Below are 22,433 nucleotides of genomic sequence, written 5' to 3'. Positions count from 1 at the left end.
ACTCCCCTGCTGTGGTGTGTGTGGTCACTAAGCTTGTGTTGATGGACCAAGTAACATCTGGAACCACTTTTTTAGACCTCTGCTGCCACAGTCTGGTAGAATATTGTTTAACACTGATCAAAGGTCAAAGTACCAGTGTATGACATTAGAGAAGAAACAACACTTGGCAGGTATAAACTGGGTATCTCTGGGTTTCCACATCCAAGATAATTAAAGACAAGGAAATATTTACAGAGATCAAATTAGAATTGCTTTGAAGCACTGTTGAAATTCTCTGTATTAACTCTCATAAAATGCTGTCAGATAACCCTGAGCCAGTGAACATCAATATAACTAACTTTATTTTATAAAGAAACTGTTTTGGCTCACTTTTGCTGATTAAATACATATTCCTGCCTATAAAGGAGTGCTGAGAAAGGCAACATGGCTGGCTGCCCAAATGCACTCTGTTCCACAACTCTGTAAAAGCAAAGCTACTATTGGAGCTACTCCTCCCATCACCAGCCTGTGGCTTAGTGAAATGTAAGAAAGGCACTTCCTGAGAAATCTCCCACCTACTGGTCCTTTGACACCTTTCTTCTTGTGTATAGGGCAGAAAAAAGGATGGAGACTATTATCCATTTCCAAATAAAAGCTGATTTAAGCCAGTTCAGAAGACACAGGCTCAAGCGTCATCAGAGTTATAGGTGGAAGGTTGTCCTACCCTAGAAACTTCCTCACTTACAGTCTAAAGGGCTAGCAGGATGGACCCTGAGCAAGAGTGCTTACAGAAACAATATGCTTCCAAGACATATAGGCTGCTTTCTGGAAGCACAAAATCATCCCGGGTTTTAGCTGATCAGATCAGCTTCACCATTGATATGGAGCAGTATCAGCTCAGGATGAGTTCAGGATCAAGGACTGGGGGGGCAGGGAGGGGGAGGGAGAAAGGGGCAGAAAAATAGCTGTAAAAACTATCATTTATTGAGAACTTATTATTTTCACATACTGTGCTAAGTTGTTGGGTTTTTTTTTTTTTTACAATCTTTTTTCTCATTTTAATCCTCACAACAACCCTATGAGGTAGGTATTACCATCATTTACAAATGAGAAAACAGGCCCAGAAAAATTGCATTATTTGTTCGTTGTCACACAGCTATTCACCAGTGAAGCTGGGATGTGTTGCTGAGAGCCCGTATTCTTTTTATGGGGTCTACAGGAAAAATGTAATTTCACTGCCCACCACAGATCACCTGGGAGTGGAGGCTGCTGTCCATGCTACCGTTGGTAAGGATGCATTGAAGCTGACTTGATGTTGGTTTTTATTCCACTTGGCATTTTCCCTAAAAGGAACACAAAGAAAGACATCTGAAACAAGGTAAGACTTTTACAATAAACCAAAAAATGTAGTCTCTCAGGTTCCTTCCTGACATTTGTCTTATTATCTCAGAACCTCTGGCCCTGATTGGCAGAAATCAAAATTTATGGTTCTTCAGTAGATCCCTTTCTGGAATTATCTAGAAGAAAGTGGTGATTTGGTAGAATGGTGAGAATCAGAGCATTACTTTCTGTTTATCTATTTCTGGAAAAGATAGCTAAACCTGGGGTACCACTGCTTAATGTCATAGGTGATAAGGTACTGTCTGCTCTTATTTTAGGGTTGTTTTTTTTCTCCTAGAAAATCTGGAGGAAATCTCTGCTAGCATCTGGACTCCTCCAAAGTGTTTTTAAAATTACTAAAAAGTGACCACGAACAAAGAACTCCCACTCATCTGGTTGAACCACTACTAAATATCCCCATGCTGCTGATCACATATATGGTATATAACATATGAGCACCGTTATATATTACAGACTGTGATAGACAATTTGCTCCAGGAAAGTTAGAATGAACTTGTGACTTTAAATGAGCATCATTATTCCACAATACTGTGAATTTCCGGAAATTAAGTAATCACTTAATCACGATCAAAAAAAAAAAAAAAAAAAAAGAACCTTGGGGAAGGGAGGGAGGGAGGGGATGGTAGGGGGAAAACAATGGAGGGGGTAACAATGTTCAAGAGGAAGTGGAAGTGTACTCATCACCTCACTCATGTAACTGTAACCCTCTGTATAGTATCTCTACAATAAAAAAATTAAAAAAAAAAAAAAAAAAGTGACCACGAAAGAAGGCAAGAGGTCAGGTGCTGGTGGCTCACACCTATAATCCAAGCTACTCATGGTATTTGGGGATTGCTGTTCAAAGCTAGCTGGAGGAGGAAAGTCCATAAAACTCCTATCTCCAATTAAGCACCAAAAAATCTGGAGTGGAGCTATGGCTCAAGTGGTAGAGTACTAGCCTTGAGGTAGGATGGGGAAAGCTCAGGAACAGTGCCTAGGTCCCAAATTCAAGCCCCAGACTTGGCACCAAAAAAAAAAAAAAAAAAAAAAAAAAGGGGGGGGGGGCAAGAAGCCAACAGCTAGAGCAATAGACAGAGTAGTAAGAGAATTCCTGTGTAGGAAAAGTACCTGCTTGTCAACAACTGATTGACCTAACAAATGGTCTTGAATGAGATCTGACTGTTCATTTCTCTACACTGACCACACACTTAATATCTTGAGTAAAAGGGACAGAACTGAGACAGAAGAGATGAGGATGGGAGGCAAGAGCAGTTTCTGCTATCCAAAGTTTTTTAGCCAGTGTCTACTACAATCTCAAGTGAGTTGTTTTTTTTTTAACTGCTGAAAATTATTTTCCAAGTCACCTTTTTTTTTTTGTACTGAGTCACAACATAGAGGAGAAAAGAGAAAATCTCCAGGTCTGAGAATGCTAGGGACCCAGTTAATGTACTTCATTCCTATACATTAGCTCAACCACTGCCACCTTACCTGGCTGACTTGCTTGGGCCATTTGCACCCCACTAAGCATTGGCTGCTGCTGGCTTGGAGCACCTGCCATCTGTACTTGCTGCAGTCCTGAAGCCCCTGCAAGGATTGTTCCAGTTCCTGGCTGGCCTGGCTGGCCAGGACCACTGCTGCCTGAAGGTCTCCAATTAGACAGACCCTTCCCAAAGGCAACAGCTGCTACCAAGGCATTGGTGTCTGCAGGGTTGAAGGTCTGTTTGTTTGGCCGAAGACCTGAAATAAAAGTAGACATCCTGAAATCTGTGTCTGGCTCTGAGCTGAACTTAACAGCTGAAAGACTGGTGATGACTGCCAAGACATGAAGTTCTGACTTCAGTAGCATCTAGACTCCCTTACAATTCATGGAAAGAGCCAGAAGATCCCAAGTCTATCGATAAGTCTCCATCCCACTTTGTCATTTGATATGCTCCAAGATTGACCTTAAACAGAAAACTAACATGGTTGCAAATCCTTCCCTAAGCAGTTTATGCTTGTGTCTTCACTTTACTAGCTGAACCACCATTCCTATTCCAGTGATCTTACATACCAGTCCCTGTTTTGCCACCAATCCCTCTTTACCTCCACTCTCTGATTCTCGCTCCTCTTTACTGATTTTTTCCAGAAGGTTTGAGCACATTTTATTCAAGCTCTGGATTTGCTTCTGTAACACAAATTTGATAATGATTAAGGTAAGCAGGACATGATTATGAAGAAGTTTCTTCTCTGTGCTCTTTCATAGACAAGCCAAGTGTGATGAGCTGTGCATCCCTACTACACAGGAGTGCTAATAGCTTGTGATAGGATGGGGGCAGCAGGGCAGTGGCTCCATCCAACCTGAGCTACATCAGCACCAATTCTGGCAGCATCTGTTGTCAGTTGCTTCTCTTGCTCTTCAACTTCTGGATCAGGCTTGGTTCTCAGATGGTCAGGGACCACCTCATGGCTGAAAACAGGTACCCGTCCTTCAGTCTGACGCTGTAACACAAATTTTATGGGGTTTATTATGCATTCAAGAAGACTGAGCCTGATTTTCACAGGCAAACAGTGCATGTTCGTGTAAAACACAACCTGAGCTATAGTAACTAGCTTCCTAGGACAATGTCTCATTCACTTGTCTTCTTATAACCTATCTCTAGCACACCTAAGGGCAAATTAAACTGTCTCTCTTTCTCTCTGAACCATTACTTAAAGACTGGAATAGACAAGATCACAAAAACACAGACCTTTTCCCCCTCAAAACAAGTATCACGGGCTGGGAAGGTGGCTCAGTGGTAGAGTGCTTGCCTTGCATGCATGAGGCCCTGGGTTCGACTCCTCAGCACCACATAAGCAGAAAGAAAAAAGCCAGAAGTGGTGCTGTGGCTCAAGTGGTAGAGCACTAGCCTTGAGCTGAAGAGCTGAGGGACAGCGCCCAGGCCCAGAGTTTAGGCTCCATGACTGGACCCCCCCCAAAAACAAACAAACAAACAAGTATCACAAGAGAAAGGTCTTCCTTTGCTTTGGTGACACAGTCTCAGAAATTTTAGGGTATTTGACTCTCTCATTTCTAGAAGAAAAGCAGTATTTCCAAAATATAGTCCTTGGTTTTTTGGTTTTTTGGGGTTTTTTTTTTGCCAGTCCCGGGGCTTGAACTCAGTGCCTAGGCACTGTCCCTGAGCTTCTTTTGCTCAAGGCTAACACTCTACCACTTAAGTCACAGCACCACTTCTGGCTTTTTCTGTGTATGTGGTACTGAGGAATCGAACCCAGGGCTTCATACATGCTAGGCAAGCACTCTACTATTAAAAGCCACATTCCCAGCCCAAGAAGCATTATTTATAATTTGAAAGAAAATGTTAGGAATTCTCAAAATATCTCTCCTTTACTTTTTTTTTTTTTGCCAGTCCTGGGGCTTGAACTCAGGGCCTGGGCTCTGTCCCTGGGCCTCTCTGTGCTCAAGGCTAGCACTCTACCACTTGAGCCACAGTGCCACTTTTGGCCTTTCCTGTTTATGTGAAGAATTAAGCCTTGGGCTTCATGCATTCTAGGCAAGCACTCTACCACTAAACCACATTCCCAGCCCAGTCCTTGCTTCTTACTGCCACACACTACCCCACATCCAGAACTCCTAAAATAGCCAATCAATAATTGTGCTCTAAATTTTCATGTAAGAACTTCCAAGTTGGATCTTTTTCCTTTTCTTACCATGAGATCTTCATCCCGGTCTGGAGACAATACCAGAGGTATGATGACCTGATTACGGAACAGTGGTGTCTTCTCATGCTTCAAGACCTTGTTCAGAGTATTCAACTGTCCAGACAGCAAAGCAAAGCTGTCCAGAACAGAGGGCCTAGTGATGGTAAAAGTATATCAGAATGTTCCACTCTTTCTCTGTCCTGTAATCTTGAAGAGGTCCTTTAGACTAGGCACACCCCCAAACAACTGATAGCCCTGTGACTACTAGCCTAGATGGGAACCAGATTAACTAACAGTAGTACTAGTTTGAAAGAGAGGAATAATCTTTCAATTTCTGACATACATGTAGACAAAAAATAGTTCACTTTTTGACTGGGTTGAGAACAGTGGCAAAACAGGAATGATGGCTATACTGTTACAAGTGAAAATTGAGAAACTGGATAAAAGTTTTTATCCTAGCCAAGAAGTACGATCCACTATTTCAGAGGAGGTTGGATGTTAACATTCAGTCAGAGCTGTGGAAACAAATCTGGCATTAAAAGGGCTAAGAGGCTTCTCCACTGAACGAAGACCTCCTTACCAAAAAATAAATAAATAAATAAATAAATCAAATAAGAAGAAGCAAAACCTAGAAAAAAACCTGTTTAAAGAAACTGGGCATTTCTCTATTTCCTTGCCATTGAGACTGTAAGCCAAACTATGCATTAAATGTTGGGCAACCTGGCTCTTTCCAAATCAAGAGATGTTTGATAAATGGTTACATCACTGCACATGTCCTGTCCATCAGGGGGTCTGGTCCCCCACCCATGAAACCCTCCCTGGCTTGTCCTGGCAACCCTTACCAAGTCAGCCGGTCATACTCGTTCTCCAACTTGTAAATGAAACTCCCTAGTGAGTTCTTCAGATCAGCCACTTGATTGAGCAGTGCATCTAATGAGGCTTCAAGCTGCTTCTCCTCCCTCTGCATCAAGAGTAACAGACTGGTTACCCAGATAGATGAATGTAGCACATTCAGAAGAAAGCCGAAAAGCTATGTTGTTTTCTATCTTTGGCATTTGTGTTACAGACAGCATCAACTCTGACCTCAGTCCTCCTACCAACTTATTTCTTCTCTTAACACCTCCTAATCCATGCATAGCATTAAACGTAGCATAGCATTAGATATACCCTGCTCTGCTTCACTGAGAAGTATTTGTCAGACCTAATTCTTGAAGTTGTTTATCTAATGGGTAATTCTGAACCACATGTATACCATCTTTCCCTGTCTTAGAATATGTCTTATGACTTTTTTCTGCTTTGGAGTATTGGGGTTTGAACTCATGGCCTTGGGTTTGCTGGGCAGGTCCCCTGTTCCTTGAGCTACCCCCTTGCCATAGGCATATTCTGAACACTAGCTCTGTCCTGCCTCTCAGCTCTTCATTTATCCTTTGTATTGATATTTCAGTCTTCTCCCTGATGACTTAATGTGTACTCACTCTGTGCTAATATTTTTGTGTTCCTTTCACAAGCTCAGCTGAGCCACAAACATTTACCAAAGCAGAGCACCAGTGGCTCACCCCACCTACTCACACCACCTACTCACACCATGCTACTCAGGCATCTTGAGATCTGAGAACTGACATTTAGAGCTAGCCTAAGCAGACAAAATTGCAAGTTTCTTGAGTTCCATTATCCAGCCAAAAGCTGGAAGTAGAGGTGTGGCTCAAATAGCAAAGTACTAGCCCTGATGGGGTGGGGGAAGAAGAGAACTGAGTGAGAATCTGTATGAGGCTCTGAGTTCAAACCGCAGTGAGAAGTCTCTCACAGGTGTATACACTAAAAGAAAAACAAAACCAAGAAAGTTCGTATGTGTTTCTTATCTCTTGAAAGTCTGCAAAGCATTTCTTTGCCATACAGCATCGGTGGTCTCCCATTTTATATCAGTCCTTCACCCTCAACGATTATTAGGGCACGAGCTGGGAAGAAGGATGCAAAATCATCTTGCAAACCCAACACGATGCTTGACAGGGACTTTATCCTGGGTTCCACCCACAGCATCAGATTACAAACACAGCGTAGCTTCAGCCCTCAGCTTCTCCCCAATTACAGCTTCCCTATTGTACTTGTATCCAACAGCCCAGGTCGGTCTGAGTCAGCCCACCACTTTCCTCAGCTGTCTTTCCTTGGAATTTTATCTCAGCTTCTCCAAAAGACTATCTGATCCTTTCTCGGCCCCCGGCAGGTCGGCGCTGCCTCTTTCCTCCCGGCTAGCCGAGCTGTCCCTCTGTCAGCCGGGTTCAACCAACCCCACGTCTCTAGGGCGCTGCTTTCGGTCGCGTAGGCCTCGCTCCCCCTCCCGCCCCCGTCCGCTTTCCCTCCACAGCCACGAGTACTGCCCACTCCGCCAGGTACCAATTCTTCCCCGTCCTCGGCCAGCCCACTCTCAGTCGGGTTGCCCAAGGTTAACTAGCTGCCAGTAGAATCAACTACGTTCCTCCTCACCTGCATCGCGGCGGCCCAAGCAGCCGCGGCGACCGCCACTTCCGGTTTCTCGATCCTCAGGCACCTCCGCCCGAGAGCTTCATTCACCAATCAGAAAGCTCGGAACTCGGCCTTCCCAGCGACTTCCGGTTCCTACCGGGGGCAAAGGTAGCCAGGTCAGGGGTCAAGAGAGGCACAGCCTCCCAGGGCCGGGCCGGGCCGGGCCAGGCCGGTGCTGGTGGGCTGTACGATGGCCTCGGAGCGCCCGGAGCCGGAGGTGAGGGTGGGCGGACGGGTGTGTGGGTGGGCGCAGCGCGGGGCCCCCGGACCCGAGGCGTGGCTTTGGCCTCCTCACGCCTAGCCTGGACCGGACCAGCCCCGGCTGCTCCGTCGCGGTCTTTCCTCCAGAGACTAGAGAAGTCACTTCCTTTGTTTGATTGACTGCAGTTTCAGCCTAGTCGCCAGCCGTTGACCTGAGGACAGTGGTATTAACAAACCTTGTGTTTTAATTCACTGTTGCCGTCTTAGTGGGCAACACCGCAGCCGACTGGCTGCGGGATCCTGCCGTTCATCAAACACCGGGATGCAACAGACGGCATGCGTGGATGTCGTTCTAGCGCTCGTGATCTTTGAAAAACGTTTTCTCTCGAAGTGAGACCTCGATCTAGTTATTGATGCTACCATGTAGCGATCCGGGCAAGTCTTAACTTCCCAGATCCCGTTTCCTTAGTTATAAAATATCTGTCCCATGGTGTGACGTGAGCATCCTATGCATTAAGCCAGAAAAGGCATGTGAGCTATCTCTGTATATATACTCTGTCGTTCAGATTTGTGCAAGGAAGATGGCAGTGTTTACTCTCATTTACAGAGAAGAAAACTGAAAAATCAGATGAAGTACCTTACCTAAGACCTCTTCACTTGGAAACAGACTCTAGGTGCCTTAGGAGATTTGAAGGGGGGAGGGGGTGAAATCTCAGATTGGTTGTAGTTGACCAGTACTACAAGAGAATATGGCAGTTGATGGGAAGGGTAAGGGTTGTGTATGATACAGAGAGTGGTCATTAATTTTTGAAAACTTACTGCATGCCAGGTACCATTCTAAGCGCTTTACTGATAATTCTCCCAATTCTAGAAATCATAACTCCTCTTTTCCAGTGGAAAAAAACCTGAGACACAGAGCTATTAAGAGTAACAAAGTAGCCAGGCTCTGGTGAGTCAGAAGGCTGAAATCTGAGTATGGATGTTCAGCCTGGACAGGAAAGTCTGTGAGACCCTTATCTCCAATTAAACACACACACACACACACACACACACACACAGCCAGAACACACACACACACACAGCCAGAACTGTGGCTCCAGTGTACTCTTGATCAAAAAAATCAGGGAAGGTGCCCAAGCCCTGAATTCAAGCCCAGGACTGGCTGGGTTGGGGGGGTGAAAAAAAAAAAAAGTAAGTTATACAGTTAGTAAGTCATTAGGGTTAAGACTCTGGAGCCAGACCATAATGGTTAATTCTAGTGCAAATAAAGTAGTCAAGATGGCAAATGTCTTAATGGTGCATGTGTGAAACACCCAACATTGAATATGATTGGTTGTTGATAGTAACAAATTACCTTACTTAAAAGAATCAGACATGTTCAGAAGTGTGATGGATTAGCCCATGCATGAGAAAGACCAATATTTAGAAAAGCTGAGAAATTTAGAGTATTATTTCTGAATGGGTTAAAATGAAAATCTGTGGGGTAAATAAAACATGCTTTTTAGGCAGGTGGTCTAGAAATCAGTACTGTTCTGCAGGAAACTATTGTAAACTGTATATGTAATGTTAGATACATAAAAGAAGTAGTTGACAGCTAAAATTTACAGCATTTGTTAAAAGTGTTTTTGTTTTCAGTGCTAGGGATTGAATCCAAAGTCTCCTGTATGCTAGGCAAGAACTTTCCAAAGCGACATCCCCTTTCTATGTTTATTAAATTCTTAATTTGAATTTCTGAAAATGTTATCTCAGAAAGCAAAAGGGGCCAAGAGTTCTGCACCTGGAAATGTGACTGGCGCTGGGGGAAAATGCAAGAAGTTTTAAAAGGAAAGTGGCTTAGAAGATGTTAGCATCCTAAAAATTGTCATGGTAAGATTTAGGAAACCATTCATCAAATACTCAAAATGTTTTGTGAGTGCTGCTATGAACTCAAAATATGCCAAGTACCAGAGTAGATATATGGTAGTATGAGAGTGGTATTCCCTATCTTTGTGGAGTAAACACTGAATTGTAAGTGCTGTAAAAGTGAGTGAGGATGTTTTAACAGGTTTTTGTTTGTTTTGTACCAGTCCTGGGGCTTGAACTCAAAGCACTGTTCCTTAGCTTTCTCTGCTCAAGGCTAGTATTCTACCACTTGAGCCACAACTCTACTTCTGGCTTTTTGGTGATTAATTGGAGATAAAAGTGTTATGGACTAGCTTCAAAACCTGATTCCCAGATCTCAACCTCCCAAGTAGCCAGGATTACAAGCCAGGTCCCTGCATGCTTTTAATATTATTGTTATTATAAAGGTGGTGTTACAGTTACATAAGTTTCCTACCCAGGCTGGCTTTGAACCACGATCCTCAGATCTCAGCCTCCTGATCTCAGCCTCCTGAGTAGCTAGGATTACAGGTATGAGCCATCAGTGCCTGGCTTGTTTAACAGTTTTTAACCAGGGTATTTAATCCAGTTTGTTAAGAAGTTAGGAGAGGAGGCCTTTTTAAAGGAATGACCTTTATGTTAATTCAATATCTAATACTCATAAAGTCCTTGTGAAGTAGGCACTATTGTTACCCCAACTCACAGATGAAGAAACTGAGGCACAGAGAGGTTAATCTCTATGCCAAAGCTACATATCTACTAGAAGGGGTAGAACTACATCCTTCTTATGCTAACACTAGAGTGCATGCTCTTACCTGAGCTTTGATAATATGGGTATGTGGGATTGGTGAGCAGTGAGACTAGATAAGATTCAGTTTAAGGCTATGATGGAAGCTGAGTACTTTGGCATAAGTATAATAATGATAAAGAGGCTTCAGATCATTGGAATGGGGAGAGTATACATTATTTTGTGTTGACAGAAAAACAGGCATGGGCTAAAAATGGGTTAAAAAATAATTCAAGCCAGCCTAGGCAGGAAAGTGTATGAGACTCTTATCTCCAATTAGCCACAGAAACAGGAAGTGGTGCAGTGGTTCAAAGTGGTAGAGAACTAGCTTTGAACAAAAAAGCTCAGGGACAGGACTCAGGCCCCACAATTAACAATAAAAAATAATAATAATTCAAACCTTAATCTCAAAGGAGCAAAAGCAAAAACTAGAAAACAACAAACTAATAAGATGTACCATGTTTCATTCATCCTGGTATCCATGATATGCAGCCCAGAGCCTACTAATGTTCTAGTTATCTTGATAGAAATGGTATGTAGGCCTCAATAAATATTTCAAAGAATGATAGCCTTCCTCTACCATTGTACTGACTGACCCATTTAACTGCAACAACATCCTTATGAAAATATTCTTATCTACATGTCATCAGTGAAGAAATTGAGATCTGGAAAAATTAACCTGCCAAGAATAGCAAGATAGCAAATAAAAGAACAAGATTTGAATCCAAGCCTGTAAACATCCATGACTCTAAACATTTATTTTTGTCTTCTTTGCCAGACTGCTCCAAGCCTTCAGATTCAAAGGTGATTAATAGTGGATACTTGAAGTTTCATATAAATGTAGATTTGTTTAATTTTTAAATTTTATTATTAGGTAGTTTATACAAAGAGGTTACAATTCTGTAAGTACAGTACATCTTGATCTATGTCACCCCTTCCAACAATGTAAATGTTTTGAAAGCACAACTAATTCAAGAATTCTTAAACACTAATAAGAAAAAATCCTTTGAGATGCTTATTAAAATGTAGATTCTTTTTTTTTTTTTTTTTTTGGTTAGTCGCAGGGCTTGAACTATGGGCCTGAGTGCTGTCCCTCAGCTCTTCAGCTCAAGGCTAGCACTCTACCACTTGAGCCACAGCGCCACTTCCAGTTCTCTGGTGGTTTATTGGAGATAAGAGTCTCATGGACTTTCCTGCCTGGGCTGGCTTTGAAGCATGGTCCTCAGATCTCAGCTTCCTGAGTAGCTAGGATTACAGGCATGAGCCACAGGTGCCCAGCTAAAATGTAGATTCTTGAGCTCTGTCAACTTTTAATTTACTTAAATGCTTCTAGTCAAGGTCACTATCATCTCCCCTCATTGATAGAGGTTGTTTTTATGAACCATGTGGTAGCCAGAGTTTTGTTTTTAAATTAAGACAAATTGCTTTATTGGACCCTTTCACTTGCCTTTACTTTCAGGATAAAATCTAAAATCCATAGACAGTTGTTTTTCCCATGTAGGTATTGTAGAATCGAAGTACAGATAAGATGAGCTACAGAATATCAGCCCTTGCCAGTACTATGGTTTGTTTGACCTTAGGGCCTTCTCCTTGTGGCTAGCATTCTACTACTTGAACCACAGCTCCCACCTGACTTTTGTGGCTTAATTAGACATAGAGTATCTCTGCCTAGGCTGGCTTTGAACTATTATCTCAACCTCCTGAATATAGATGTGAACCATGGCCACCTGGATACCTATTATGCTCCTTCTTGTTAGTACTTTAAATCTTTTCTGCACTTTTTTTGTGTGTATTCATTGTTGTTTTGTTTCTGCCTCGTTCTAGTTGGAGCCACACTTTCAACTCTGTTTTTGAGATAGGGTCATACTACGTAGTCCTTCAATTTTCAATTCTTCTGCCTCAGCCTCCCAAGTGCTAGGATTATAGGTATATAACGTTGTGCTTGACTGTTTTCAACTCTTCTTTTTAATTTAATATTTTATTGTAAAGGTGATGTGCAAAGTGATTATACTTACATAACTGAGGTAAAGAGTACATTTCTTTCTGGGCAATATCACCCCTTCCCTTGCTCTCTCCCAGTTTGTTTCTACTCTTAAGAGAGAAATGGATATTTGTCATTCAGTAGATGAGCTTTACTCATCAGGTGTTGCTTTGATTTCTGACTTCTATATTAACTACTCAGTTCAAACTTCATTTTCCTCCTATTACATATTTTGCTATGAAGACTGAGTTTACTTATATGAAACACCTACTGTTAAGACCTAGTAATCTGTAATAGTTCACTTTTGCTATGTTCTTATAAAGTACTAGGCACTGTGTGGGCACTTCATATGCATGATTCCCTTGATCCATATAACAGCACTTTAGATTGGTATTAGGATTAGCTCTGTTTTACATGTGAAGTCACGTAAGCTTAAAGAGGTTAAATGCCTTTTCTGTAGTCTCACAGCTAACAAGTTAGCCTAGGTTGACTCAATCAGAAATTCTTGCACCTAACCTTTACAGAGATCTGTTGAATTCATTTTAGGTATTCAGTAGGTATGAATTCCTCCTTTTGTCATTGCTCAGTACCTGCTTTTGTGTCTTTTTATCCTTGCCTTTTGTCTTGGAGAATAAGACTTTCTAAATCCTCATCTGTTGCTTCTTTGCTGTCTACACTGTTTTCTGGCATCAGGCACCCTTCCTTACTGCTTTTTCGGGGCTATTTCGGTCTCTCTGTGCATATTTTCTCATTTGAGGTGGGGGTGGGGGAAATCTTCCTTTCAGCATTAATATTTATCAACAGGCAGTCATTGGCTTCTGCTCATGTCTTCACTACCCTGTCTTCACTACTTGCAACTGATTTATTTCCCCTCACTGTCAGGAACAGGAAGAGAAATGTGTGACTTGTCTAGAACAAGCTAGAGTAGGAAGTAGGGCTGGGAGAATGATGGTCAGTTGTCCCTTACTTCCTCTGTGAACAGTGAACAGTCTGGTCTTCTGGATTTCAGGATTGGGGGATGAAAAATCTTATGGAGGGAATAAAAAAATTGCTGATTGGTAAGTCAGTGGACTGGTAATGGCCTGCAAGAATTGGCACAGCTGGCAAGGTGATAGGTTTCTTCATGTCACTAGTACAGTTGCCATGCTATATATGTTGACCAAGGAAAATGTCATGTTCATCCCAAATCCAAGCTTTGGCAGGGCTTACTTAGTGGAAGGACAAGGACATGGGTAAGGAAATTGAGGCTAGTTGGAACATTGCAGTGGCCACCTCTGAGGCTATGGAGGAAAGGAACTAGGAGGTGTATGAGTAGAGATTGTGACCCACAGACACCTAATTTGAGATACTAATTTGAGGCTTACATTCACACAGCAAAGGTTTCTTCACTGCCTGCTATATTCAAGGACTGTCATCTATTCATGTAATATTCATATTTATGAAACATTTAGGGACTTACTAGGTGTCATCTTTTAAATCAATTTGCCAAGTATGAGCTCAAAAGCAGAACAGAACACAATCTCCATCCTCAGGAGCTTATAGTTTCTTGGAGAAACTCACACATTTGTAGAAACAATGTGGGAAGCTCACTTCATTGGTATGGAGGTCTGTTGGAGAAGGGGAGGGAAGTTGTGAATTGACTTGCCGGGAACAGCATGCATGGTAGCAGGGGTAGACATCACCTCTGCTGCCTGGCCTCTTATATTACAGAGTGTGAGCTCCTTGGCCTGCTTACACAGGATCTGTGTATATGGGGAACCCAGTCCCCTTTAATTTTAGATACATTAATGTCTCTATCCTTAGGTGGAAGAAGCTGGGCAGGTGTTCCTGCTGATGAAAAAAGATTATCGAATCTCCCGAAATGTCCGCCTGGCTTGGTTTCTCAATCATCTGCATCAAACTGTTCAGGCCACACCCCAGGAGTTGCTGGTGAGGCCTGGAATAGGTGACATATAAGGGGTTATCCCAGAAGGCTCTATTTTTTTTTCAGAGCCCTGACTCTAAGGGGTCCATGTCTAGGAGGGACAAGTGTCTTTAACCACAAGAAGATTCCCTAAGGGATCGTGGGGGGAAGGATATATGGTTGGTTTGCTGGAAATGGAGCCAGTGGTGGGTCATTTTGGATATAAAAGACAGATCCAGGGAGCACTCTTATGCATGGTTTCACTTGATTCACACAATAACAGCCCTAAAGTGCTGGTGTTAGGATTATTTGCATTTTTACAAATGAGAACACTAAGTCTTAAAAAGGTTAAGTGCCTTTTCTATGATTTCACAACTAATAACTGATTGAATTGGAGTTCAGAGTAGACAGTGATGACTCTTTCTAACCCTTTTCTGTTTTCTTCCATCTTAATTGTCAGCTTCAGTCGGAACAGGAGTTGGAAGTCCTCAGTGTCCTTCCCCCTGGGTGGCAGCCAGATGAACCAGTGGTCCCAAGGCCGTTTCTTCTGGTACCTTCCACCCAGGTTACCTTCCTGGCTTGGCAGTATCGCTTTGTTATTGAGCTGGACCTTAGCCCATCTACTAGCATTGTGGTGAGCACTTGGAAAGTGGTAGTGGGAAGGAAGGATGGGATGGGATGAGAAGTCCTGGGGGAGGTAAAAAATGTTCCTAACCTACCATTGTGGGAAGCAGAAAGGCTTTTTAAAGGAGTGATGAGCATTCAAAGACAGATTCCACTGCATGTAATGCACTATTCTGGGGGGCATAGTTAACCATAAGGTTCCTGCTGACCTACAGAAGCTGATTGTTCCTGCTTAAAGCTGCCTTTGACCATCCTTGAGAGCTCTTTCTCTATTTTGCCCTCAGGATGATTCCACAGGAGAGATCCTGTTTGATGAAGTTTTCCATGCCCTGTCCCGCTGTCTAGGAGGGCTGCTTCAGCCCTTTCAAGTGCCTGGATCTTGCATTGACTTCCAACCTGAGATCTACGTAACTATACAGGCCTATTCTTCAATCATTGGCCTGCAGTCCCACCAGGTATTGTATCTTCTATCCAAGTTTCTACCCTCAGACCACATTTCTGATAGTCTATTGGACCACATCCTTACCATTTGTACCCAAGTACCCAGTTCTCTGTTTTCTCATTCCCATGAGTCTCTCCCCTTGAAAAGACCAGTTTCTCTGGTTTTAAAGAGCCTCCTCATGAACTTTAGTTGGCATTGATTGGACAAATACCTCACCCTCACTGCAAATCTCGATGGGTCTGACCCTTGGATATTTTTTTCTGTTTCCTCCCCAGCTCCTTTAGTTTTATCATGATCGCTAAAGTGCTGATCCCAGGAAATGATCTTTTGGAATAGTTTTGTGATTTTGAGCTACTATAGGTCCACAGAAACATAATCTATTTTAAAGACAGAGAAGGTAAATTTCTGAGGGGCTTATGAACTGTTGGTATAATGCTGACCATTATGACAGAGCTTCTCTGCTACCTGGACAGGTGATCACAAGACAGTTCTTTTGAATAATGACCGAGTTTGTTACAGGAATATGTTTTTAACTTAGATAAGCATTGGCCCTATTTCTCCTCATCGGGTCTTAACCATCTTTAACTCATTAGTTAGGGACTTGCCCTCAAACTATCTCTGATAGCTAAACTCTCATCGGGTCTTAACCATCTTTAACTCATTAGTTAGGGACTTGCCCTCAAACTATCTCTGATAGCTAAACTCTCATCTTAGCCATTAGTTTATTTAAGAGATGGATGCCAGATACAGCACCTGAGGATCTGAAATGTACAACAGTAGGTATATACTAAGTTCTAGGGTAGGAACTGCCAGCCTTCTACCCAAACTCAAAATGCTCTCCTGCTTACAACCATTAGCCTGGTGTCTGTGGGCCACTTCCCTGGACAGAGGCCGAACTTTTGAAGGTATTATAGCCAAGACAAAGAGAACAAGGGTGTTAGGTAATCACTCAAAACTGAAGCCTGATCTATGCCAAACACAGGGTAGATCCCTGGAGACAGAGAAATCAGGTATTGTCCTTGTTCTAGCAGGGAGGATTGAGAGCTTGTAGAGGGAGACAGAGATTAAAGGAGATGATTGCAGTTGAGTGTTATAGGGCATTGATAAATTACGATTCAGATGCCATAGGGACACTGAGAGGAGTTGGGAGATCCAAAGAGGAGACCTTTAAAACAAAGCTACATTTGAACTGAGTCTTGAAGAAAGAATTGAGGTTATCTGTTCAAAGAAGGGGAAATAGGCTTTTCAGGGAGAGACATTAACAGATGCAAAGGCACAGTTGTGAATCTACACTCTGAATCACAGGTGTTTTAGAGAGAGATATATTATTTGGTTTTGACAGAGTTAAAAGTTTAGATGTGGGAAAGTAGTAGTAAAGAGTAGTAAAACATAGTGGGAGCCAGGTATGAAAGACTGAAGGTTATGCTACATACTTTGCCCTTGATAGTGGGGTTCAATGTAGTGGGTACAAACACTGGATAATTGTCTGTGTATGCTTCCTGGAAGTACCACTTCCTTGGTAAAAGTATTAAAAGCACTTGAATTACACAGTGATTGAATTAATACAAGTCAAGCATTTAGATCAGGGCCTGACGCATAGAAAACATGCAACTTGTCAGAGCCACTTGTCAGCCCACAGCTGGACTCCATGTTTTCTCAGTCATTCCTATATACTGTATCCTACTGCTCTAAAAAGGATAAAATAAAATGTAAAATTGCATTTATGTCCATTGCAACAGAGACTTGAAGCTACCCTAAATACAAAGGAAGTTACATTATACTCTGAAATAAATTCATAATGTGTACTTGGAGAAACGTATTGTTAACATTTGATGGAATTTCCTTCTATCTAGTGAATGTGTGTTGACCTTCCCTCATACATCCTTTTATCCAGAAAGAGGAGAATGGTCAGGTATCTAGAATTAGGTACACATCTTCATGTCTCACTTTTTAAAATACAGGTATAGTTCTACATCATAAAATGTTGTTTGTAAAAATGATTTTTTTTTTTTTGTCGGTCGTGGGGCTTGAACTCTGGACCTGAGTGCTGTCCCTCAGCTCTTCAGCTCAAGGCTAGCGCTCTGCCACTTGAGCTACAGTGCCACTTCTGGTTTTCTGGTGGTTTATTGGCGATAAGAGTTTCACGTACTTTCCTGGCTGGGCTGGCTTTGAACTACCATCCTCAGATCTCAGCCTCCTGAGTGGCTAGGATTACAGGCGTGAGCCACCAGCAGCCAGCTTGTAAACATGATTTTAATGGCAACTTTCATTCTATATTGATATTTTTATATATTGATATTTATAAATTAAGTTGTCTCACATTTCACTCTTCTAAACATTATAGATATGAATATTTTTCTCACCCTGTGGTTCCAGTTCCTGATTCTTATGTTTCGTTTGTCATTCTCACAGCTGTACACTGGGGCAATGTCCCACTTTCCCTGTCTGGCTGTCCCTACCCTCTTACCTGGGTAGGAATAAGTAGAAGTAGCTGTTCTTCAGGAGGGAGGGGTCAGAGAAAGTGAGGATGTGTACAGATGATGGGGAAGAGGGGCAAGATCCTAAGGGCCACCAGGGGCTGCCAGGCCCCTGTTGCAGTCTACTCATGCACATTTGAAGTAGAAGAAAAGGAGCCCATGGAGAGAAAATGAGAAACAGACGATTAAGATGAGATGGAGAGACTGGCTCTAGGGAAAGAAAGGAGTAAGAGAAACCCTTTCTTCAGATCTTTAAGGAAGAGCAAGAACTCAACGCTAATTTTCAGAGGAGTGGAATATAGTACATCCTCTAGGGTGGGATGTCAAAGTGGTGTGCCTAGTAGTTGACTTCCTTTCTCTTTGAAGAGAACATAGGAGTTACTTAATGAGGGTAAAGGAAGGGGAGGAACTTTCCTTAGGGGAATAAAAGATAATGAGCTTAAAGATCAAGATGGCCTCTTCTATGTGCAGTATACTTAGAAAACAAAAGGAATGAAAGAATGAGAATCAGAATGAGAAAGATTTCATCTGGCTGAAGTAGAGTGATTTTACAGATGTCATCCTCTAGCCTAAAATGGAGGGAGCTGGAAGATCTTAGGGCGCCCCCAAGAGGGAGGTTGGAAAAGCCCAGGGTAGCCAACCATAATCACGAGAAAGTTGACTCCAGATTAAGATGACTAATGGTTTAGTGCCTTGAGCTGGAGTGTACCTGAGCTGCTGGAGTAGATGATGCAAGAAGGAGAAACTGCCTGTGGAGTTATACATTTGATCTTAGTTGGATAAGAGTCAGGATTGCCTAAAGGAAAATATATAGAGCAGAGGTATAGTGTCTAGTATTCTACCTCCAGCTCCACACTGCTACACCCCAGACACCCTTGCCTGAGCCTTTCCTTTGTGCTTGCCAGGTGTTGGTGCAGGGCTGCCTCTTGGACCCTTCCCAGCGGGAGGCATTCCTGCAACAGGTGTATGAGCAGCTCTGCCTCTTCGAGGATAAGGTGGCTACCATGCTGCAGCAGCAGTACGATCCCCAGAGCCAGGTATGTGGAAGACAAAAGTGGCGGAGACCACTTTAAAAACCTCTAAAAAGAACCTGAGTAGAACAAGCCAAGGAGGCACGTGCTAGTGATAACACTTATGACGAGCTTCCAGCTGGAAGACCATAACTCACATATACTCCCAAAACATAGATTTTTGCTGGGGGAAAAAGTGTAAAGGCCACTGGGTGCCAGTGGCTCACACTTGTAATTCTAATGACTCACAAGGTTGAGATCTGAGGATTGTGGTTTGAAGCCAGCTAGAGCAGGAAAGTCTGTGAGACTATTCCAATAAATGACCTAAATGCCAGAAGTAGAGCTGTGGCTCAAGTGGTAGTGCCTGAGTAATACTCAGGCTCTTAAGTCCCAGGACTGGCACCAAAACAAAACAAAACAAAACAAAACAAAAAAAAAAATATATATATATATATATATATATATATATATATATATATATATATATATACATATAAAGTCCATTTATGTGTGTGTTTTTTCAGTCTTGGATTTCCATGCATACCCTGCATATCGAAAGGTGATTATGGACAGATTTGATCGCTAGTTAGCATTTACCATCTGGGATAAAGTTACTTCTACTTACTAGAGTGCCCTAGAAGTGGCTAAGTAAATGGAAGTTCTGTGTGCCTAATGTTTGTAACAGTTATGGTTAAAGGTAGAGAAATTCTACCTTGTGCTAGACTCCCTTCTGAGGTTCATCATCTAAGCATACACTTTAGGAAGGAACACAGTAGAACGCAGCTATAGAGTAAGAGGCCAGAGTCTTCACAGGACTAGGCATATCTGACCTGTCAGTGATAGACTATAAATTCTGTTTTGTGGGTGAGGGGTATAGCTTAGTGGTAGACCACATGCCTGTGTATAGCTTAGTGGTAGACCACATACCTGTCTTGTGAAGCTCTAGGTCCAATCTCTTGCACAGCAACAAATTAATTCTGCTTTCATTATGGATGGAACAATAACAACATCAGTCACATTCTGTCTTTTCTGTAATTTAGGGCCAGGCAGAAGACCAGTCCTCAGACTCTGGGGAGCCCTTGGGCCGGAAGGTAGGAGTCTCCATGGTGACAGCTGATCTTGGGCTGGTCAGTATGATTCGTCAGGGCATCTTGGCACTGCAGTTACTGCCTTCTAACTCTAGTGCAGGTTAGTAAAAAGAATATTGATGGGAATGGGGAAACAAGTTCAAGAAGGGTGTGGGTGATTGGCAAAGCTTGTGGTTCCCCAGGATCGCTGAACTCAGGGAAGAAAATCATTTGTTTGTTTGCTAAATACAAGTCTGTACTTCTGTACTAGTGAATATCTCAAGTAGCTTCAGCTCTGACAGCCATCAGTAACCTTAAAGGGAAGGACATCATCTAAGGGCCATTACCAGGAGAGACTGGTCTGGCATTAAAAGGGAGAAGCAGAAAGGAAGAAGAGAAAGAAAGGTGTTTGTGATTTATAAAATGCTTGGTGGGCAGATACTAAGGTCTTCAGGAGTCTGTCAGTGGGGTGCCTCCCTGTGACTTTGGTCTGGTCAGTACCTTCAGGTCTGAGTCTTATTTTCTGCTTAAGGTATCATTGTGATTACTGATGGGGTGACCAGTGTCCCTGATGTTGCTGTCTGTGAGACACTACTGAACCAGCTTCGCAGTGGCACTGTGGCCTGTTCCTTTGTGCAGGTAAGGACTTTCTAGGAAGGAAGAAAGGGAAGTAGAGTATCTCACAAGGCCAAGCAGAGACAGCTACTTTCTTAAAGGCAAAATTTCTCTACTTACTATTAGTGCCAGGTCTAGAGCAGGGCAGGTGACAGTGATGGGAGAAAACTTTAGCCTTACCTCCTTAGGTTTGGAAGACAGGATGTTACAGTAAAATGAAGAGAAGGCCTGAAAACTGCATCAGTTCTACCTGGCTTATTTAGGCTAGTTATTATTGCTAACCCCATTCAAACTAAGCAAATAAGGGAGAAAAGACATTCCATTCAGAGAATTGGAGCTTATTTTGATTGGCAGATTATAAGAAAGAAAGCAAGGGTGGGCAGTAGGCATATCTAGAGCATAAAAAGCTGGTCCTGCTGTTTATAAAGTGCTTGGTGGGCAGACACTGAGGTGTCTGCATAATTTTGTGAGTGATACAGATGATAACATAACAAAGTCATTAATTGGGTTTTGCTGCTGGATGAAGAACATGAATATTGGCAGGACACTATTAATTGCAGGGTCCAAGAAGGAGGATTAAGAGTTAAAATTGTGGAATTTGGGCTAAGAAAGTTCAGAAAATGGAAAGGTAGCATCTATATAACTTATGAAGCTGGGTTATGGCACAGGCCTATAACCTAACACTGGGAAAGTTAAGGAAGGAAGATCAAGAATTTGACACTAGTCTAAACTACATTATAAGACCCCCATCTCAAATATCAAACCACCCAAAAAGGACATGATTAGCAAAACAGAAAGGGACAGGTGAAGAAGAAAGAAGGGCTATTGTTTCAAAGATTGTGACTTCAGTGATAACTAGGTCAAAGGCAGAACAAATAAGTAAAGAATCTGTTAGGATAGAGTGAATGCAGGTGTTACATGTTGTGTTTAAAATGCCTGTAGGTGAACATATCCTAGCAGTAATAATATTCCCTTTGGAATTAGGCATGGCTAATCTGAATCCTTGCTCTACTTACTATTAGCTTGTGACAGTAGTCATATCACTTTCACTCTAAGTTGGATTCATTTATAAATGGAGGGTGAGATGATTCATTTAGAGTACAGAGCATAGGGCTGGGAAGGTGGCTCAGTGGTATAGTGCTTGCCTTGCATGCATGAGGCCCTGGGTTCAATTCCTCAGCACCATATAAGAAAAAAGCCAGAAGTGGCGCTGTAGCTCAAGTGGTAGCTTTGAGCTGAATTGCTGAGGGACAGTGCCCAGGCCCAGAGTTCAGGCCCCATAACCAAACCCCCCCCCCAAAAAAAACCAAAAAACAAGAGTACAGAGCATAGTTCATAATTACATGGTAAAAAGCCACTACTCATAGTAATTAGCAGTTGGATATGCAGGTCCTGATCCAGGAAACAGTAGTTGAGAAGTAGATGGTGAGACCATTAATGTTTAAAGGTCTCTCACAGTAAGAAGCAGCACACAGGAAAATGAAGGGAACCAAGTCTGAGAAGAAACTGGAGATTCTAATGTGAAAGAAATCAAGAGTTTCAGAAGAAAAGAGTAGTTCATATTTCAAGACACACAAAGTTCAAGTAGGAAGAGGAATTTAAAGTGCCCTTTGGATTTGGTGGTTTCCAAATTACAAGGAAGTTTTTCTGAGGCATTTCAATGAAGTGGGGTAAGGGAAATGAGTGCTATGGATAGAGAAGGTGGTAGAAACAAGTGTTGATGAGAGAACGTAAACTATTCAGACCAAGCAGGGAACAAGAGAAAGAATGGTAGCCAGAGGGAAGTACAGAGTAGAAGGGAGGATGTTTGTTCTGTTTGGTTTGGTTTCTTCTAGAAAGCTAAGTATAATTTTAAGGGGCCATAGTGAAAAGGGGATTGAAAGTAGGAAATGTAAAGGGATCTTGATAA

The 22,433-nt window shown here is 42.4% G+C and overlaps 2 protein-coding genes across 7 annotated transcripts in view; one reads left to right on the top strand and one right to left on the bottom strand.

The window, feature by feature from the left end:
- Positions 1–324: 324 nt before the first annotated feature.
- LOC138823654 (mediator of RNA polymerase II transcription subunit 8) lies at positions 325–7,578 on the bottom strand. 2 transcript variants are annotated; one of them, XM_070017127.1, is made up of 7 exons: positions 7,519–7,578; positions 5,880–5,998; positions 5,047–5,191; positions 3,697–3,837; positions 3,442–3,523; positions 2,848–3,096; positions 325–1,322 (listed from the first exon to the last, which is right to left on the bottom strand). In XM_070017127.1, the coding sequence occupies exons 1-7, from the start codon at positions 7,522–7,524 to the stop codon at positions 1,258–1,260; spliced, it is 807 nt and encodes a 268-aa protein (XP_069873228.1). In that variant the 5' UTR covers positions 7,525–7,578; the 3' UTR covers positions 325–1,257. The 2 variants fall into 2 exon arrangements, with proteins under 2 accessions (XP_069873228.1, XP_069873229.1); XM_070017128.1 differs by lacking the exon at positions 7,519–7,578 and having other exon boundaries at positions 5,880–6,004.
- Positions 7,579–7,686: 108 nt separating this feature from the next.
- Positions 7,687–22,433, top strand: part of LOC138823652 (KICSTOR complex protein SZT2-like) — a 51,934-nt gene continuing 37,187 nt past the window's right edge. For 4 of the 5 annotated variants that reach the window (XM_070017123.1, XM_070017120.1, XM_070017124.1 and 1 more), the window contains exons 1-7: positions 7,687–7,774; positions 14,190–14,315; positions 14,750–14,923; positions 15,198–15,368; positions 18,738–18,869; positions 19,883–20,030; positions 20,442–20,548. In XM_070017123.1, coding sequence (XP_069873224.1) covers positions 7,748–7,774; positions 14,190–14,315; positions 14,750–14,923; positions 15,198–15,368; positions 18,738–18,869; positions 19,883–20,030; positions 20,442–20,548 — 885 coding nt within the window. In that variant the 5' untranslated portion in view covers positions 7,687–7,747. Of the gene's footprint in view, positions 7,775–7,923; positions 7,980–14,189; positions 14,316–14,749; positions 14,924–15,197; positions 15,369–18,737; positions 18,870–19,882; positions 20,031–20,441; positions 20,549–22,433 lie in introns of those variants that run through there. The other variant, XM_070017125.1, reaches the window with a different exon arrangement.

This window comes from Dipodomys merriami, unplaced genomic scaffold, assembly GCF_024711535.1.
Source record: "Dipodomys merriami isolate MVZ:Mamm:240054 unplaced genomic scaffold, mDipMer1.0.p SCAF_121, whole genome shotgun sequence".
Lineage (NCBI taxonomy): Eukaryota > Metazoa > Chordata > Mammalia > Rodentia > Heteromyidae > Dipodomys > Dipodomys merriami.
Note: the sequence above shows the minus strand (reverse complement) of the source record. Positions and strands in the feature narration are given on the sequence as shown.